We start from the raw sequence: 16,608 nt of genomic DNA on the forward strand, positions 1-16,608 counted from the left end.
AGCCATTATGTAAAGGGGATAATCATGTTAATGTGACAAAGCGGCTGACGGGTTCACATGTGCTCTGTAAACCTCCATCTCCGCCTGATGAAACACTTATCATCCAGGCTCCTTCATCTGTCACATTTCCCCATCAACAGACTCGCTGAGGTACACTCAATCAACAGACAATTACAAACGCCCACTAACACGGTCACTCAAACACTCATGTTCAAACACATACACTATTTCATTCACCTAGATGCACGTGCACACACAAACAAGCGCATACACCAGCACTGGCATTGTCATGTTAAGCCACATGCACGTGTACAGACACAAATATGCAAATGACACAGAGATGCACACACACACACACACTCTTGGGGAGACCCCAAATGTGATTTCAAGTCAAAAGTGCATTGACTTAAATCCAAAAAACCAAACTCTAACCCTTAACCTGACCCTGACCGTATCCCCAAAAACCTAACATTAAACGTTAACCTAAACCTAACCGTATCCCCAAAAACCTAACATTAAACGTTAACCTAAACTTAACCATATCCCCAAAAACCTAATATTAAACGTTAACCTAAACTTAACCATACCCCCAAAAACCTAATATTAAACGTTAACCTAAACTTAACCGTATCCCCAAAAACCTAACATTAAACGTTAACCTAAACCTAATATTAGTTCCAAAAACCTAAACATTAAACTAACCCTAATTCTAACCTCAAAGAAAGATTTCCCCTAAACCCAACCTTTCCTCATGTGGATGGACAACATATTCACAAATTCAAATTGTTCTTATTTTACTTTCCTTCAAGGGTTTTTTGGTCCCCAACAGGATTATCAAACTTGTACACACACACACACACACACACACACACGCATGCCCGCACACACGCACGCACACACACACACATACAACCTAGTACTTACAATGCTGAACAACTCTAGCAGGTCCCTCATTGTCCCTCGCAAATGTAATCCTAAACAGTCTCACTCACTCTCTTCCCAAACAGCCCCTCTCTCACCCCGCCACGTGTCTCCACAGACAGAGATGGACAGAATGAGAGAGAGAACGAGGGCATGAGAACCCCCCACTCAGAGGAGGAAGGGGCGGAGGAAGAGGAGGATGGAAAAGGGGGGATGGTTAGGAAGATTCCTGGGGGTAAAAAAAAGGCAGATGTGGGAATGGGGGGTGTTGGGAAATGCTGACAGGAAACAGCTCATTTTCCATCTCTCAGCCCTGATCAGTCTCTCCCTCATATCTTCCACACACTTTTGATTATAATTCCATATACTGGTTTGCCTTTTCAAACCGTATCACCGAAGCACTATATGTTCCAATAGGACAACAGTTCCCACGGATGGAAATCAACAGGTCATTTTTATTTTTAAATGGCAGTGACAACACCGTTACTTGGCAGCATTGATTACATTGAACAGTACATAGTTATATATAGAACAGACGTTGGACTGTTTCTTCATCTTGGTTTTCTGGTTTATTTTGGTTCTATATTGCACTCTCTCCTTCACTTTCTCCCCCCTTCTTTCTCTCCGTTTGTAGTAAACATGGTCTAAATTAGTCCAGTCCGGTGCGTTCAGAGAGAAAGCAGCGTGTGTCTGGAGGCATTTCCTGCAATACTGCTGTGCTCATCATTCTGCAGCTGCCACACAGACACACGCACACATGTGCATGCACACAAATACACCCAAACAGGGTTACAGACACACACATACACGCACACAGACACATACAGAGATGGACAGAGAGACACACACACAGATAGGCAGACATATGCACACACACACACACACATTCTCATGTACCTCGTTGGAAATGCGTCTGTGATGATTGTTCCTCATTCGGACCCTGACCGGACTCTGGACTTCATCAGAGGACGTCCCGGACGCCTGGTCACTCTCCCCATCTGAGCCCATTTTTACGTTCTCATGGACGATACCTGCAGAACACATTAAATAGACTTCATCCTGAACCTCTGTCAAGCATTAAACGCCCACTCCTCAACAACTGTTCCATCTTTGCCGTGAAACAAGTCCTTACAACAAGAACAGTTTCAATCACGGGGAAGAGAACCTGCTCCAAACAAACATGGTTTCGGTTGTTATACACTCACCTAAAGGGTTATTAGGAACACATGTTCAATTTCACATTATTGCAATTATCTAATCAACCAATCACATGGCAGTTGCTTCAATGCATTTAGGGGTGTGGTCCTGGTCAAGACAATCTCCTGAACTCCAAACTGAATGTCAGAATGGGAAAGAAAGGTGATTTAAGCAATTTTGAGCGTGGCATGGTTGTTGGTGCCAGACGAGCCGGTCTGAGTATTTCACAATCTGCTCAGTTACTGGGATTTTCACGCACAACCATTTTTAGGGTTTACAAAGAATGGTGTGAAAAGGGAAAAACATCTAGTATGCGGCAGTCCTGTGGGCGAAAATGCCTTGTAGATGCTAGAGGTCAGAGGAGAATGGGCCGACTGATTCAAGCTGATAGAAGAGCAACTTTGACTGAAATAACCACTCGTTACAACCGAGGTATGCAGCAAAGCATTTGTGAAGCCACAACACGCACAACCTTGAGGCGGATGGGCTACAACAGCAGAAGACCCCACCGGGTACCACTCATCTCCACTACAAATAGTAAAAAGAGGCTACAATTTGCACGAGCTCACCAAAATTGGACAGTTGAAGACTGGAAGAATGTTGCCTGGTCTGATGAGTCTCGATTTCTGTTGAGACATTCAGATGGTAGAGTCAGAATTTGGTGTAAACAGAACGACAACATGAATCCATCATGCCTTGTTATCACTGTGCAGGCTGGTGGTGTAATGGTGTGGGGGATGTTTTCTTGGCACACTTTAGGCCCCTTAGTGCCAATTGGGCATTGTTTAAATGCCACAGCCTACCTGAGCATTGTTTCTGACCATGTCCATCCCTTGATGACCACCATGTACCCATCCTCTGATTGCTACTTCCAGCAGGATAATGCACCATGTCACAAAGCTTGAATCATTTCAAATTGGTTTCTTGAACATGACAATGAGTTCACTGTACTGAAATGGCCCCCACTGTCACCAGATCTCAACCCAATAGAGCATCTTTGGGATGTGGTGGAACGGGAGCTTCGTGCCCTGGATGTGCATCCCACAAATCTTCATCAACTGCAAGATGCTATCCTATCAATATGGGCCAACATTTCTAAAGAATGATTTCAGCACCTTGTTGAATCAATGCCACATAGAATTAAGGCAGTTGTGAAGGCGAAAGGGGGTCAAACAGAGTATTAGTATGGTGTTCCTAATAATCCTTTGGTGAGTGTATGTTTAAATGCTCCAGCCTCCTACATCTATTTAAATGAATACAGGCAGATTTCTAACTCTCTTTGGATACAGTTCATCATTAAATTGTATCTCAAGTTTTATTCCTTCTTGTATCATTTAAGAATATTAGTGTTTGAAAGACAGAGACAATTTAGTAGCTCCCCCCCAGGAGGTTTGGCAGAGTCCAACCCTCTGAAGATGGATGGTACCAACAGCCTTGCAGGGGTGTCAGCTAAGTGAAACGAGAAGGTCAGGACATCAATATAAACCTGCATGTACTCCAGCTCTCCTACTGTGTATGTGTGCGTTTCCATTCCCCTCATTACTCGTTCTCCCGGAATCCATCAGATAAGTGAGTCTCAGGCGCGAGACATGACACCTGTGTGTGTTTGTATGGGTGTGTGTGTGTGTGTAGTGAGCACAGTAGACTGTCCATCCATCAGTCTAAGGTTTCTTTGACTTTCATGGCACGATGTCTGAGATAGACTCAGCCAAGGAACCCAGATTAGAGGGTCAAGGAGCATAAGGAAAAAAGGAGCTGAACAACACACATACACTAACTGTCCCTCCAGCTCTGGGGAGGTGGTTTGCGATGTGTTCTTTAACTTATTTAAATGTCACTACAGTCTACTGAGCGGGAGAGACAGACAGAGATTAAGAATGTACTGTTCACACACACTATGAAATTCCATTTTTTTACATTGAACATTTGAATCATTCAGCAGAAGCTCTGATCCAAAGCGGCTTACAGTAGTAAGTCTATATATTTTCATCCTGGCCCCCTGTGGGAGTTGAATGTCTGCATGGAATCACAATATGTGAGTCGCTTGGTTTAGCTGGCATAATTAATTAAAGGATGGGGCAACATAGTGTTAGCTTTCTGTAACTTTTCTGTACAGTACAGCTAAACACTTCTCTTCCTCCCCTCTGGGATCTTGTCATGACAACGTAGCTAGTTTAGTTACATTGCTAGTACTAGCTATACTGGTATAACTTTCAAATTTGTTAGTTTGGGTTTGTTATCGTTATAAACTAACAGCGGCTATAGGAAGTTGCTTTGTCGGTAGTACATTAAATTAGTGAAAAAACAATTGAAACAAGAGTTCAAACACATGATTTTCAAAACAATGCTAGTGATGGGTCGTTGGAGAATTAACATTTCTTTTTTAATATCTCTTTTTGGTGAAAGTTGCAAACTTAACCACTGTGAGAGGAGCCGTTCATTTGGCTTCATGCTAAAAAGTATTAGGGATCTAATAATTACGACTGCTAAGAAGTAACCTACTTGAATGTGCATTTGAATATTCTAACATAATTCTAGCCAATGTTTTAAGTCCCGTTTGGGAGCTAAATGAGCCCTCTCTTTCGGGTGAACTGAGTCTTATTGCAATTATAAACCATTTATCAACCCAATTAGAATAGTAAAAAGTAATTTGTTGATATACCCATATCTTATACACCTGTCTTGTTTACCAAAGTATTCAGCCAATCAGCATTCAGGATTCCAACCATCTTGTTAATAATTGTCAAAAATGTATTCTATACAATTTAATTGTCACATTCTAAAAGCCTACACACACTGTTTGATGAAGCACAGGTGCTGGTCATAAAATTTGAATATCATCAAAAAGTTAATTTATTTCAGTAATTCCACTCAAAAAGTGAAACTTGTATATTATATTCATTCATTACACACAGACTGATATATTTCAAATGTTTATATTTTTTTAATTGTGATGATTATAACTGACAACTAATGAAAATACCAAATTCAGTATCTCTGAAAGTTATTATATTACTTAAGACCAATACAAAAAAATGATTTTTTGAAATGTTGGCCAACTGAAAAGTATGAACATGAAAAGTATGAGCATGTACTGCACTCAATACATAGTTGGGGCTCCTTTTGCCTGAATTACTGCAGCAATGTGGCGTGGCATGGAGTCGATCAGTCTGTGGCACTGCCCAGGTGTTATGAGAGCCCAGGTTGCTCTGAAAGTGGCCTTCAGCTCTTTTGCATTGTTGGGTCTGGCGTATCGCATCTTCCTCTTCACAATACCCCATAGATTTTCTATAGGGTTAAGGTCAGACGAGTTTGCTGGCCAATTAAGAACAGGAATACCATGGTCCTTAAACCAGGTACTGATAGCTTTGGCATTGTGTGCAGGTACCAAGTCCTGTTGGAAAATGAAATCTGCAGCTCCATAAATTGGTCAGCAGCAGGAAGCATGAAGTGCTCTAAAACTTCCTGGTAGATGGCTGCGTTGACCTTGGACCTCAGAAAACACAGTCGACCAACACCAGCAGATGACATGGCACCCCAAACCATCACTGACTGTGGAAACTTTACACTGGACTTCAAGCAACGTGAATTCTGTGCCTCTCCTCTCTTCCTCCAGACTCTGGGACCTTGATTTCCAAAGGAAATGCAAAATGTACTTTCATCAGAGAACATAACTTTGGACCACTTAGCAGCAGTCCAGTCCTTTTTGTCTTTAGCCCAGGCGAGATGCTTCTGACACTGTGTATTGTTCAAGAGTGGCTTGACACAAGGAATGCGACAGCTGAAACCCCTGTCTTGCATTTGTCTGTGCGTGGTGGTTCTTGAAGCACTGACTCCAGCTGCAGTCCACTCTTTGTGAATCTCCCCCACATTTTTGAATGGGTTTGTTTCACAATCCTCTCCAGGGTGCGGTTATCCCTATTGCTTGTACACTTTTTCCTACCACATCTTTTCCTTCCCTTCGCCTCTCTATTAATGTGTTTGGACACAGTTCGGTGAACAGCCAGCCTCTTTAGCTATGACCTTTTGTGTCTTGCCCTCCTTGTGCAAGGTGTTAATGGTTGTCTTTTGGACAGCTGTCAAGTCAGCAGTCTTCCCCATGATTGTGTAGCATACAGAACTAGACTGAGAGACCATTTAAAGGCCTTTGCAGGTGTTTTGGGTTAATTAGCTGATTACAATGTGGAACCAGGTGTCTTCAATATTGAACCTTTTCACAATATTCTAATTTTCTGAGATACTGAATTTGGGGTTTTCGTTAGTTGTCAGTTATAATAATCAAAATTAAAAGAAATAAACACTTGAAATATATCAGTCTGTGTGGAATGAATGTATACATTAGACAAGTTTCACTTTATGAATGGAATTACTGAAATAAATAAACTTTTTGATGATATTCAAATTTTATGACCAGCACCTGTATATAAACCAGGCGCCTTAACGCAGTTAAAGACAATATCTGCTCAGATGTTCGCCTCACCCTGTAAGAGTGGTAGCCATGAGACTGAAACAGGTTGAGTATTACTAGCATCTGTATAAACATGACCTGTTGATGCGTACACTACATCTGTTCAGACATACAGTGCACATATTCTTATGTTCCTAAAAACACTCCATAGCGGTGGTTTTGAATGGGTCGCAGTTTAAAGTTAAAGTTTGATTAAAGAAAAGAAAAGAGTTTCAATTCTGAATTCAATCAGCACTACGTAGAAAGTGTATAAAAATTATATGGACAAACTGTATATAATGAACTGAAACCTATTCATCCTCAATCACAGATTGTGTTCAATAGATTCCAGTACATTATATTGCTACAGTACATTGACTGAAAATGTCACAGACAAGGGTTTTCCAGATAGCATCTGAGCAAAACATTTTGAGATACTTGTATACGTTTACATCTGAAACAACCTATTTTAATTTGGGTTCAAAGGCAAAACCATTTGAGAACCACTGATCTTGAGCATTGTTTCTTAAACCTCTCATGGGGATGTACTCCAGAGCTAGCAAAGCTGAATCACCTTGTTGAATAATTATCAAGCCCTTGGCTGAGGCCTTGACTTCAGTGAGGTCAGCTACTGTAGTTCAGGGCTACAACAAAATGATGGAATGGCTGTGGGTCCCCAAGAGAGGTTTGAGTAAGAGTACAGTTAATGTTACAGGCTGTAACAGACATTATAACCATTGACAGAAATGTGAACACAGGCACCAAATAAACTCCTCACTTCTGCCTATGAATCAGCAAATAATAATATTGAGTACAGCCAAGAGTAAGCAGAAAGCAACAGTCAGGACTGACAGGGAAACTACACAGAAAGTAACTGACACTTGAAAGAGAAATGTAAACGGGATACCAAGCTGCTTAAACACACACACCGGCACACACAGAAATATACCTGAGCAGTAACCAGTATTTGGTCACATCTCTTTAACCGTAAGGAGAAGTCATGGTGTGTTTTGCTTATGTCAAGAAAGAGACATGGTATCACCTGATCTTAGCATTTCACCTGTATTTCCACCTGTGAAAGCCAGTTGGGTAGCTAGGCCAGGCTAGTTAGCTAGGGGAAAAGTAAAGTATACAAACACAGATGAGATATATTGTATATTTAAGCAATAAGGCACGAGGGAGTGAGGTATAAGGCTACGAGGTGTTCTTAGGCACGATCCATCGTATGGCAAAAAAACACTTATCGCGTGGCACAAAACCAGGATGCCTAATTTATATATTGAATCAGTTACCACCACAATAAGAGCAATAATAAGTAATGTGATATTATGCCGTTGATGTTTATCAGCCAATCAGCACCATTGTATGGACCATTTTACGGACACCATTGTATGTTGGCTATATTTTATATATACACCATAGATTCCTTTTTGCTTAAAAATACCATGTAACACTACAAGGGGTATAACAAAGTTCAAAACCCCATGCACTGTAATTATTATATTTTTGCGTTTATATACCAGCTTAATCATATTTACTTATAGTTTGTTTGCATAATATAGCTAATTACCTGTAGTATACTTTCACACACACACACACACACACACACACACACACAGCACATTCAATTAAACTCCTTTCCATAGCACCCCTCCCTCCTCAATGTGCTCCTGGCCTTTACCAGATTCAGACTCCACCATCGTGCTCCAGTAACTGTGGACTCAGGCTGGGAGCACACTCTAAATGTCAGCCGCAGCTCAGAAAGCCAAGCGCCCCTGGTTACTTCTAACTCACACAATCTGCCTGCAAGCCAGCCAATACAGTTTTTTGGGCTTTTTTCCACGCTCCAGTGAATCTCAATGGGGATGAGATACTTTCACATTCCAACCACTGCAGAACATTTCAGAACGGTACTAAATGCACACCGCACATCCACCATACAGAAGCTGTCCAAACCCACCACACACCCCTCCATTATTTCTTTGTTGTATTGTTCTTAAATGTATCAGTTCTTGTCTAATATCCACCTGTTGTTGTTTTTGTGCATTTTATGAAAAAAAAACCAGGACACAACTTGGACAAATCTAGTGGGGACAGAAATGAAATACAAAATACCACAGTAAATGATTGCTATGAATACCAATATAACTATATTTCAGTGGGTCTAAAGAAGAAAAGGATGAAGATGACACATACACACACACCAACACACACTCACCAATGGAGTTGCCAAGGGGACGGCAGGTGTCCAACATTCTAAGCCTGTGGAAAGTTGAGAGCCTCTGAATGTGGTCTCTGTCATCCGTTTTCAGCCCCTCCATGTTAACCCCATTCTTCCAGTGCTCACCCATTATGAAAGCACAAAGAGGACCGACTGCAGGAAGGTACCAAGTCTGCGTGGATGGAACTCAAGTGTTTTAAAAAACAGAAGCTAGAAACTAAAAGAAAAGTAAACTAACAACCTGCTTAAAAAGCTTTTGAGAGGTCCATTCTAGATAGCCGCTCTGTGTGGGGCCCAGTATTCTTGCAGCATATATACCCAACCAGGGCTCACTGTCTTTGGTGTAGAATCTGTCTTCAACCTGCCTTCTACTTCCAGAAGATTCACACACGCACGCATACAAAGACCAGACAGAGAAAACTCCCGGTGCTGCCACTTCACCTCCTTTATATGACACTCCCTCTTCCTCCCTCCCTCCCTCCCTCTTGTCTTCTTTCCCTACCTCCCTCTATAGCCCTATGTCTCTCTCTCTCTCTCTCTCTCTAGCACTATGTCTCTCTCTCTCTCTCTCTAGCACTATGTCTCTCTCTCTCTAGCCCTATGTCTCTCTCTCTCTCTATAGCCCTATGTCTCTCTCTCTCTCTATAGCCCTATGTCTCTCTCTCTCTCTCTCTCTCTCTCTCTCTCTCTAGCCCTATGTCTCTCTCTCTCTCTAGCCCTATGTCTCTCTCTCTCTCTATAGCCCTATGTCTCTCTCTCTCTCTATAGCCCTATGTCTCTCTCTCTCTATAGCCCTATGTCTCTCTCTCTCTATAGCCCTATGTCTCTCTCTCTCTCTATTGCCCTATGTCTCTCTCTCTCTATAGCCCTATGTCTCTCTCTCTCTCTCTCTCTCTCTCTCTCTCTATAGCCCTATGTCTCTCTCTCTATATAGCCCTATGTCTCTCTCTCTCTCTCTCTCTCTCTCTCTCTCTCTCTCTATAGCCCTATGTCTCTCTCTCTCTCTAGCCCCATGTCTCTCTCTCTCTCTCTAGCACTATGTCTCTCTCTCTCTCTCTAGCCCTATGTCTCTCTCTCTCTCTCTATAGCCCTATGTCTCTCTCTCTCTCTATAGCCCTATGTCTCTCTCTCTCTCTCTATAGCCCTATGTCTCTCTCTCTCTCTCTCTCTCTATAGCCCTATGTCTCTCTCTCTCTCTCTCTATAGCCCTATGTCTTTCTCTCTCTCTCTCTCTCTCTCTCTCTCTCTCTCTATAGCCCTATGTCTCTCTCTCTCTCTCTCTCTCTATAGCCCTATGTCTCTCTCTCTCTCTCTCTCTCTCTCTATAGCCCTATGTCTCTCTCTCTCTCTCTCTCTCTCTCTCTCTCTCTCTCTCTCTCTCTCTCTCTATAGCCCTATGTCTCTCTCTCTCTCTCTCTATAGCCCTATGTCTCTCTCTCTCTCTATAGCCCTATGTCTCTCTCTCTCTCTATAGCCCTATGTCTCTCTCTCTCTCTCTCTCTCTCTCTATAGCCCTATGTCTCTCTCTCTCTCTGCAGTCACATTGTTTGCTGACAAAGGAAGGTCAAAAACAGAGCAGGTAGGCACAGAGTTACATACACATAACACACAAAGAGAGGCTGAGAGAAAAGAAACCACGGTCGTGTAGATGGAGACATGGATCCTCCAGAGCACGTATTACCAAGCTGCTTCTGCTTCTTTTTGCCCTGCTTGCTCAACTAGGAAGTACTTGTCGGTACATACGCTCCTGGAGGAAACACATTCACTGGTCCATGCTATTTAGGAGCCTGAACTACCACACGGAGGAGTCCCTACATCAGAAAGGGTTAGGGTTGCACAACACCACATACAACAGGGAAATGTTCACCAGGATTTCCTTGTACACTAAATGTCAAGAGTGACAATAATTTCGGACTCAAATCGAAAAAACTGGTTTAAGAGCTCCAAGAGGGTTATTTATTGTGTTACTGATCACATTAAAATCTAGTGAGATGCCGGGAATCTGTAAATGACATCAGCACTAAGCAGTCACCACACACACGCACACACACCACCCTGCATGAATGAATAATTATGCTGTAAAATGCACCACAGCCTCCACTGAACTTCACACACAAATGCTGTTGCCCTGGTCAATCTCCCAAAAATGCGGTCACTGAGGACAAAATAATTTGTCTCACAAAGAGAGAAAAAAGTCTGACAGATTCCCTTGTGCTACAACACACACAGACCCACACACATTTACACACACACACACAAATGCGCCATCAGTCTCTCCCATCCCTGTATCTATAACAGGAGAGGGCTCTTAGACCAATCGATATCCATCCATGCTTCTCTGCAGCCACATGCGCACACACACTACCCGTTCAATCATTTACTAAGAAGCTAAAGTATCGTAAGAAGCTTGGGAGTGCTTGCTCCCTTGATCTTCTGTGAAAGCCTTTGAATGTGGGACGGCTCAAGGACAAAAGCTTTCCCACTATCCCTTCTTTACGGACCTCGGTGTCCCTCCCACCCTCTCCCTCTCCCACCCTCTCCCTCCCACCCTCTCCCTCCCTCCCACCCTCTCCCTCCCACCCTCTCCATCCCACCCTCTCCCTCCCTCCCACCCTCTCCCTCCCTCCCACCCTCTCCCTCCCTCCCACCCTCTCCATCCCACCCTCCCCCTCCCACCCTCTCCCTCCCACCCTCCCTCTCCCTCCCACCCTCTCCCGCTCATCATCCGGAGCTCTACTGTACTTGATTGGCCCACCCCTTTTGTCTCCCTCTGTCTCCGTGACTTCTTTGCCAACCTCCTCCCTCTCCAAGGGTTCAACAATTCCGTTTTCAGTCTCTATCCCTCTGATCGTTCTTCGGCCACTGTCTTTCTGGCCATTAGAGACTTAAACCAGGGGTAAAATCGAATCCATGCAATATTGAACAGACATATTTGGGTGTAGAGCACTGAGGCGCGAGCACGGACGCACACAAGCATGAACGTGCACACACACAAACGCCTGCGCACAGAGCTGAGGGACAGGGAGTGCCTAGGCTCCAGTAATTACATCTAAACCCTTTATCTGTGTCTGAGGAATCTGATTATTCAATTACTGAGATACCAAAGGCCCTGAAGCTATCGGTTACTACTACTCTGCTTTTAACTTTTTTCTACTCTGAGTCAAACTCACTGAATCTCAGTCTTTCTCACTGTTGGTTTCTTTCTTTCCCTTTGGCGGCTTTTCTTGAAATTAGGAAGTAGAATGATTACGGAAAATCTCACTACATTCTTAACCTCAAACTCAGCTGATGATTGGTAGAACTTCGGAAAACAGTTAATGTACTGAATCGTGGGAACTTTCTCTTCTTCCCTGTCTAAACACGGCCTAAAAATCTATATTTCAGTGTCACAATTCTTCAACTACCTCTTCCCTCTTAGCACCTCCAGGTGAACTGATGGAAGACGACCAGTCAACTTCTAGAATATCTGCTTTCATTTCAACAACTTTCTGACTTGTAAATTACTAAATGACTTAAGAGTTATTGCATATTTCTAGACATATTAAGAGTTCTGATACCATCCCCACGGTCTAAATGGTGGCCCAAGGGCTACCTCTGTTGAAAGGTGATGACTTGTGTGACATTAAGAATGATCACCCCATTTTGTGACATAAACGGCTTGCTTATTCACTTTTATTTAACATATAGTTTTAGACATGCTGCCCCTAAATCTAGAGTGATTGTTGTCTGTCTGTAGATTACCGTCTTGGCATTCGTTCAGCTGTTACAGCAGCAGCTGACAAAGGAGAGCTACTGGCGTTGTGTTGCTGAAATAGGGTTTGCAGTCACAAACAGATGACTGAATTTAAGAAAATTAATTCTAATGTCCATTCGCAGCTATGAACTTATAAACAGTAGCCAGATAGCTTTGGTGGAATTGATTGTTTTGTACAGGACAGTGAACAAGTCTTAGGCACCTGAAAGTCGACCTAAATTCATTAATTTGGATAGTAAGACAAATGAAACAAATAATAATATACACTGCAGTTCAAAAGATTGGGGTCACTTAGAAATGTCCTGGTTTTCAAAAGAAAAGCTATTTTTTTGTCCATTAAAATAACATCAGATATACAGGGTACACACTGTAAATGTTGTAAATGCCTATTGTAGCTGGAAATGGCTGATTTCTTATGGAATATCTACATACATTGCATACAGAGGCCCATTTACAGCACCATCAGTACTGTGTTCCAATGATATGTTGTGTTTGCAAATCATATCATTTTGAAAGGCTAATCATCAACTGAAGGCTCTTCCATGTGAGAAATTGTCAAGAAACTGAACATCTTGTACAATTCTGTGTTGTACTCACTTGTACTACACGGCAATGTGATGGTCTGGGGGTGCTTTGGTTGTGGTGGATTTGTTCAGGGTAAAAAGGACCTTGAAGAAGGAAGGCTATCACTCCATTCTGCAATGCCATGCCATACCCTGTGGACTGTGCTTGATTGGAGAAAATGTCCTCCTACAACAGGACAATGACCCAAAGCATATGGAGTGGCCAGCACACAACGGATATCAACCCTATTGAGCTGTTAAAATGTATTGTTTGTAAGAAGTGCCATCAAGCCAATCCAACTTGTGGGAGGTGCTTCATGAAGCATGGGGTGAAATCTCTTCAGATTACCTCGACAAACTGACAACTAGAATACAAAGATCTGCAAGGCTGTAAATGCTACAAATGGGGGATTTGTTGAAAGCAAAGTTTGAAGGACACAATAATTATTTCAATCAAAATAATTATTTCTAACCTTGTCAATTACAATTTCCTATTCATTTAGCTCTATTTCCTATTCAAATTCATTCATGCATGTTTTCATGGAAAACAAGGACATTTCTCAGTGACCCCAAACTTTTGAAAGATACATATATATATATATGTATGTATAAGGTGAAAACAGCTCCTGTATTTCCAGCATTTTAAAATCATAAATGCAGAATATATAAAAATAAGAGTTCATATAGATAAAAACCCAAATCAAAAAGGTCAGAACACTATTTTACAATTACTGAGTCAGGTTTTAATGTGTAAAACAAAATACATGTATTTTCCAAATACAAAGCAACAATAATTAACGGGGAAAAAATCATTCAGTATACTTTAAGATTATGGTGAGATGAATAAACTGGACACTGGAGCAATTCTGAAGGATGTTAGATAATGTTTAAAATGAAGATTTTTTAGTATGATCATTCAGCTTTTTGTGACTGTGTTTTGATGTGTACTTGATGTGTGTACCTAAGAATGGGTGTCCCCTTTTGCTCAGTTTGCGTGGTAATTGTGTTTATGTAGGGCTCATTTTTAAATGAGTCATTTGGTATCAGCTCCAACCGCCCGGCTAAAATGAAGCTTAAATAAATACATAAGCTCAAATAAAAATATAAGGTTAATATAAGGTTAAACCCAACATATGACTGTCTCTCTTTATTTTCTCTTTCGTCCTATGCAACCGTCGTGATTTCTTCCTATATCTTTCTCGCGCACCGTCTGAAAAGGTCCACGTAGTTCATTCTATAGAGGCATCCCAGCTTCAGGCTAGTCCTGTCCAACAGAAACTAACCACATGAGTGATGTGGCATTGCATCGCACTTATTACATCTGATCTAGGAGAGGTAAAGAATGGCTGGAAGGAAAGAGTGATGCAGAGGGGGACGGGGAGATGTAGAGTGCCTATTGCCGTGTTAATGCTTTGTATCAGAACCCCGCCACAGTGGATCGCCCGGAAAAGGGTGAACAGAAAAAGAGTGAGAGGCTTTAATTGTTCTGTTTAGGCTTAGCGTATATTTAGACCATTTCGGATTCAGAGTGGGATAAATAATGAGAGAGGGCGAGAGAGTCACAAGGAGAACTGTCTTGCACTCAGGCAGAAGTGATGTCTAATCTTTAACTCCTTACAGAGAGAGCGAAAGAAATAGAAAACAAGGGAATGGAAAAGTGAAAAGTGAGAGAAAGAGCGGGAGGGAGAGAGAAGAGAGACATTGATAGACATGCTGTCTAGTTAATCCTAGCATACTGTAAATACCAAACGGAACAGCAGCCGCACAACTGCCAAATGGATTACATCACTGTGAAAGCCCTGTCGCTTCCACCTGGGTGTGTGCGTGTGTGTGTCCACTAGCAACACGGCACTAACCCAGACCTACTCATAGGGATTTTAATTATGAAGACCAGAGGGAAGAAGGAAAGAGAGATGGAAACAGAGAGAGAGAAAGCAAGAGAAAGCCAGGGGGAGGGAGAGATGGGGGGGTGAGAATGGTAATCTCTTTAGTGCAGCAAGAAAGATTGCATCATCACGCTTCTCTGTTAGAGAGAGACGTGGTCTGACTGCAGAGTTGAACACAGTGACTCAGCGAGACAACACGCGTACCCACGACACACAGACACCTTGACACTAACCTACTTATAAAGAGCCAAAAGCACAACAGGGCTGAACCTGTCAGTAATAGCAGCATAGAATGGCTGACCAGAGTAAAGTTTAGGATACAGCATCTTCTCAATCTCCATGCCTTTCCTGGTGAGATGAATTCCTGTCTCCAGGGAAAAGCATGGTTGACAGGCTCACCAGAGATTATTAAGACAGGCTAACAAGAGGTCCAGAGGAACTGCAGTTATCTCAGGATTCGGGTCTTAGCTAGGTGTGATAGAAATGTGAGGAAATAGAACTGTCAAAATTCTCTTATTAAGTAGTAAGACTAAGTCTCTCAAATCTGCCCGGGCACATGCCCCAACCCCGGCTTCCCTCCCCCTCTCCCTCGTTCTCCTGCCATGAAGCTCTATCCGCAAAGGGAAATGAGATTACCAAGATTCATCCATCCACCACACACTGTAACACATAACAAGGGCGGGCCGAGGGGCAGATAGCGTGTGTGCGAATGAGGCTGTAGGATTGGGGTCATTACAGAAAGTAGCGCGTCTCTCTAGAGTAGAACCCCTGGAGAACTAATGCACACGCTCCATGATCCCAGCCCCTTCTCCCAGTGACTGGACAATTTTTCGCTTCCTGTTAACTCACTCGTGCACCGCCAATGTGTCCTGTCGGTAAATAGTAAGGATCCAGTCCATAGAGAAGCATCACCACATTGCATCAAATTACTGTCAGTAACCCACCTCCAGATGGCAGTATCCGGACAGACTTTGAGGTGAAGCCACACATACACACACCCACACCCACACCCACCCACACCCACACGCTACATAACAGTCAAGACTCAAACATCAAAAGCATGCAGAGCACCTGAGGGGTGACAGACATCTTAAAATGTATATAATATAATAATACGAAAACATCTTGTAATGCATAATGTATATAATATATACATTACAACCGGGTGGTTTGAATCCTGAATGCTGGCTGGCAGAAAGCCACGTTGTATGAGACCATACACGACAGATATGTCATAAAAGCACTTTTTATTGTTCCAATTATGCTAATACTGGTTTATAATTTCAATAAGGTACCCGGGATTTGTTGTATATAGCCAATATACTATAGCTACGGGTGGTATCCTAACACATCATTGGCTGTATACCACAACCCCTCGTGATTGTACATGCTGAAAATCCAACAGTCATTATTATACACAAACAAAGCCAAGGTTGGGAAAAGACACAAAGCTATACAAACAGACGAACTGCGTAGTAGGTAATTATCCACACACGGGAAGAGCAACAGACAAATAGAGAGAGAAAATGGGAGAGAGAAAGAGAGAGACAAACAGAAAAACTGATAGCTACAGAGGGTTTCCGCGTGATGAGCAAACGTGGAGGGACAATAAGAAACCG

General features: G+C 42.4%; 1 protein-coding gene across 11 annotated transcripts in view; it reads right to left on the reverse strand.

Moving 5' to 3' along the window:
- Positions 1–16,608, reverse strand: part of LOC105029953 (cyclin-dependent kinase 17-like) — a 64,664-nt gene that overhangs the window by 37,121 nt on the left and 10,935 nt on the right. For all 11 annotated transcript variants that reach the window (XR_829541.4, XM_010903549.5, XM_013136575.4 and 8 more), the window contains one exon: positions 1,819–1,952. Coding sequence is in view for 10 of the 11 variants with exons in the window: in XM_010903549.5 (XP_010901851.2) it covers positions 1,819–1,952 (134 nt within the window). In the remaining variant the exon portion in view is untranslated. The remainder of the gene's footprint in view (positions 1–1,818; positions 1,953–16,608) is intronic.

This window comes from Esox lucius, chromosome 12, assembly GCF_011004845.1.
Source record: "Esox lucius isolate fEsoLuc1 chromosome 12, fEsoLuc1.pri, whole genome shotgun sequence".
Lineage (NCBI taxonomy): Eukaryota > Metazoa > Chordata > Actinopteri > Esociformes > Esocidae > Esox > Esox lucius.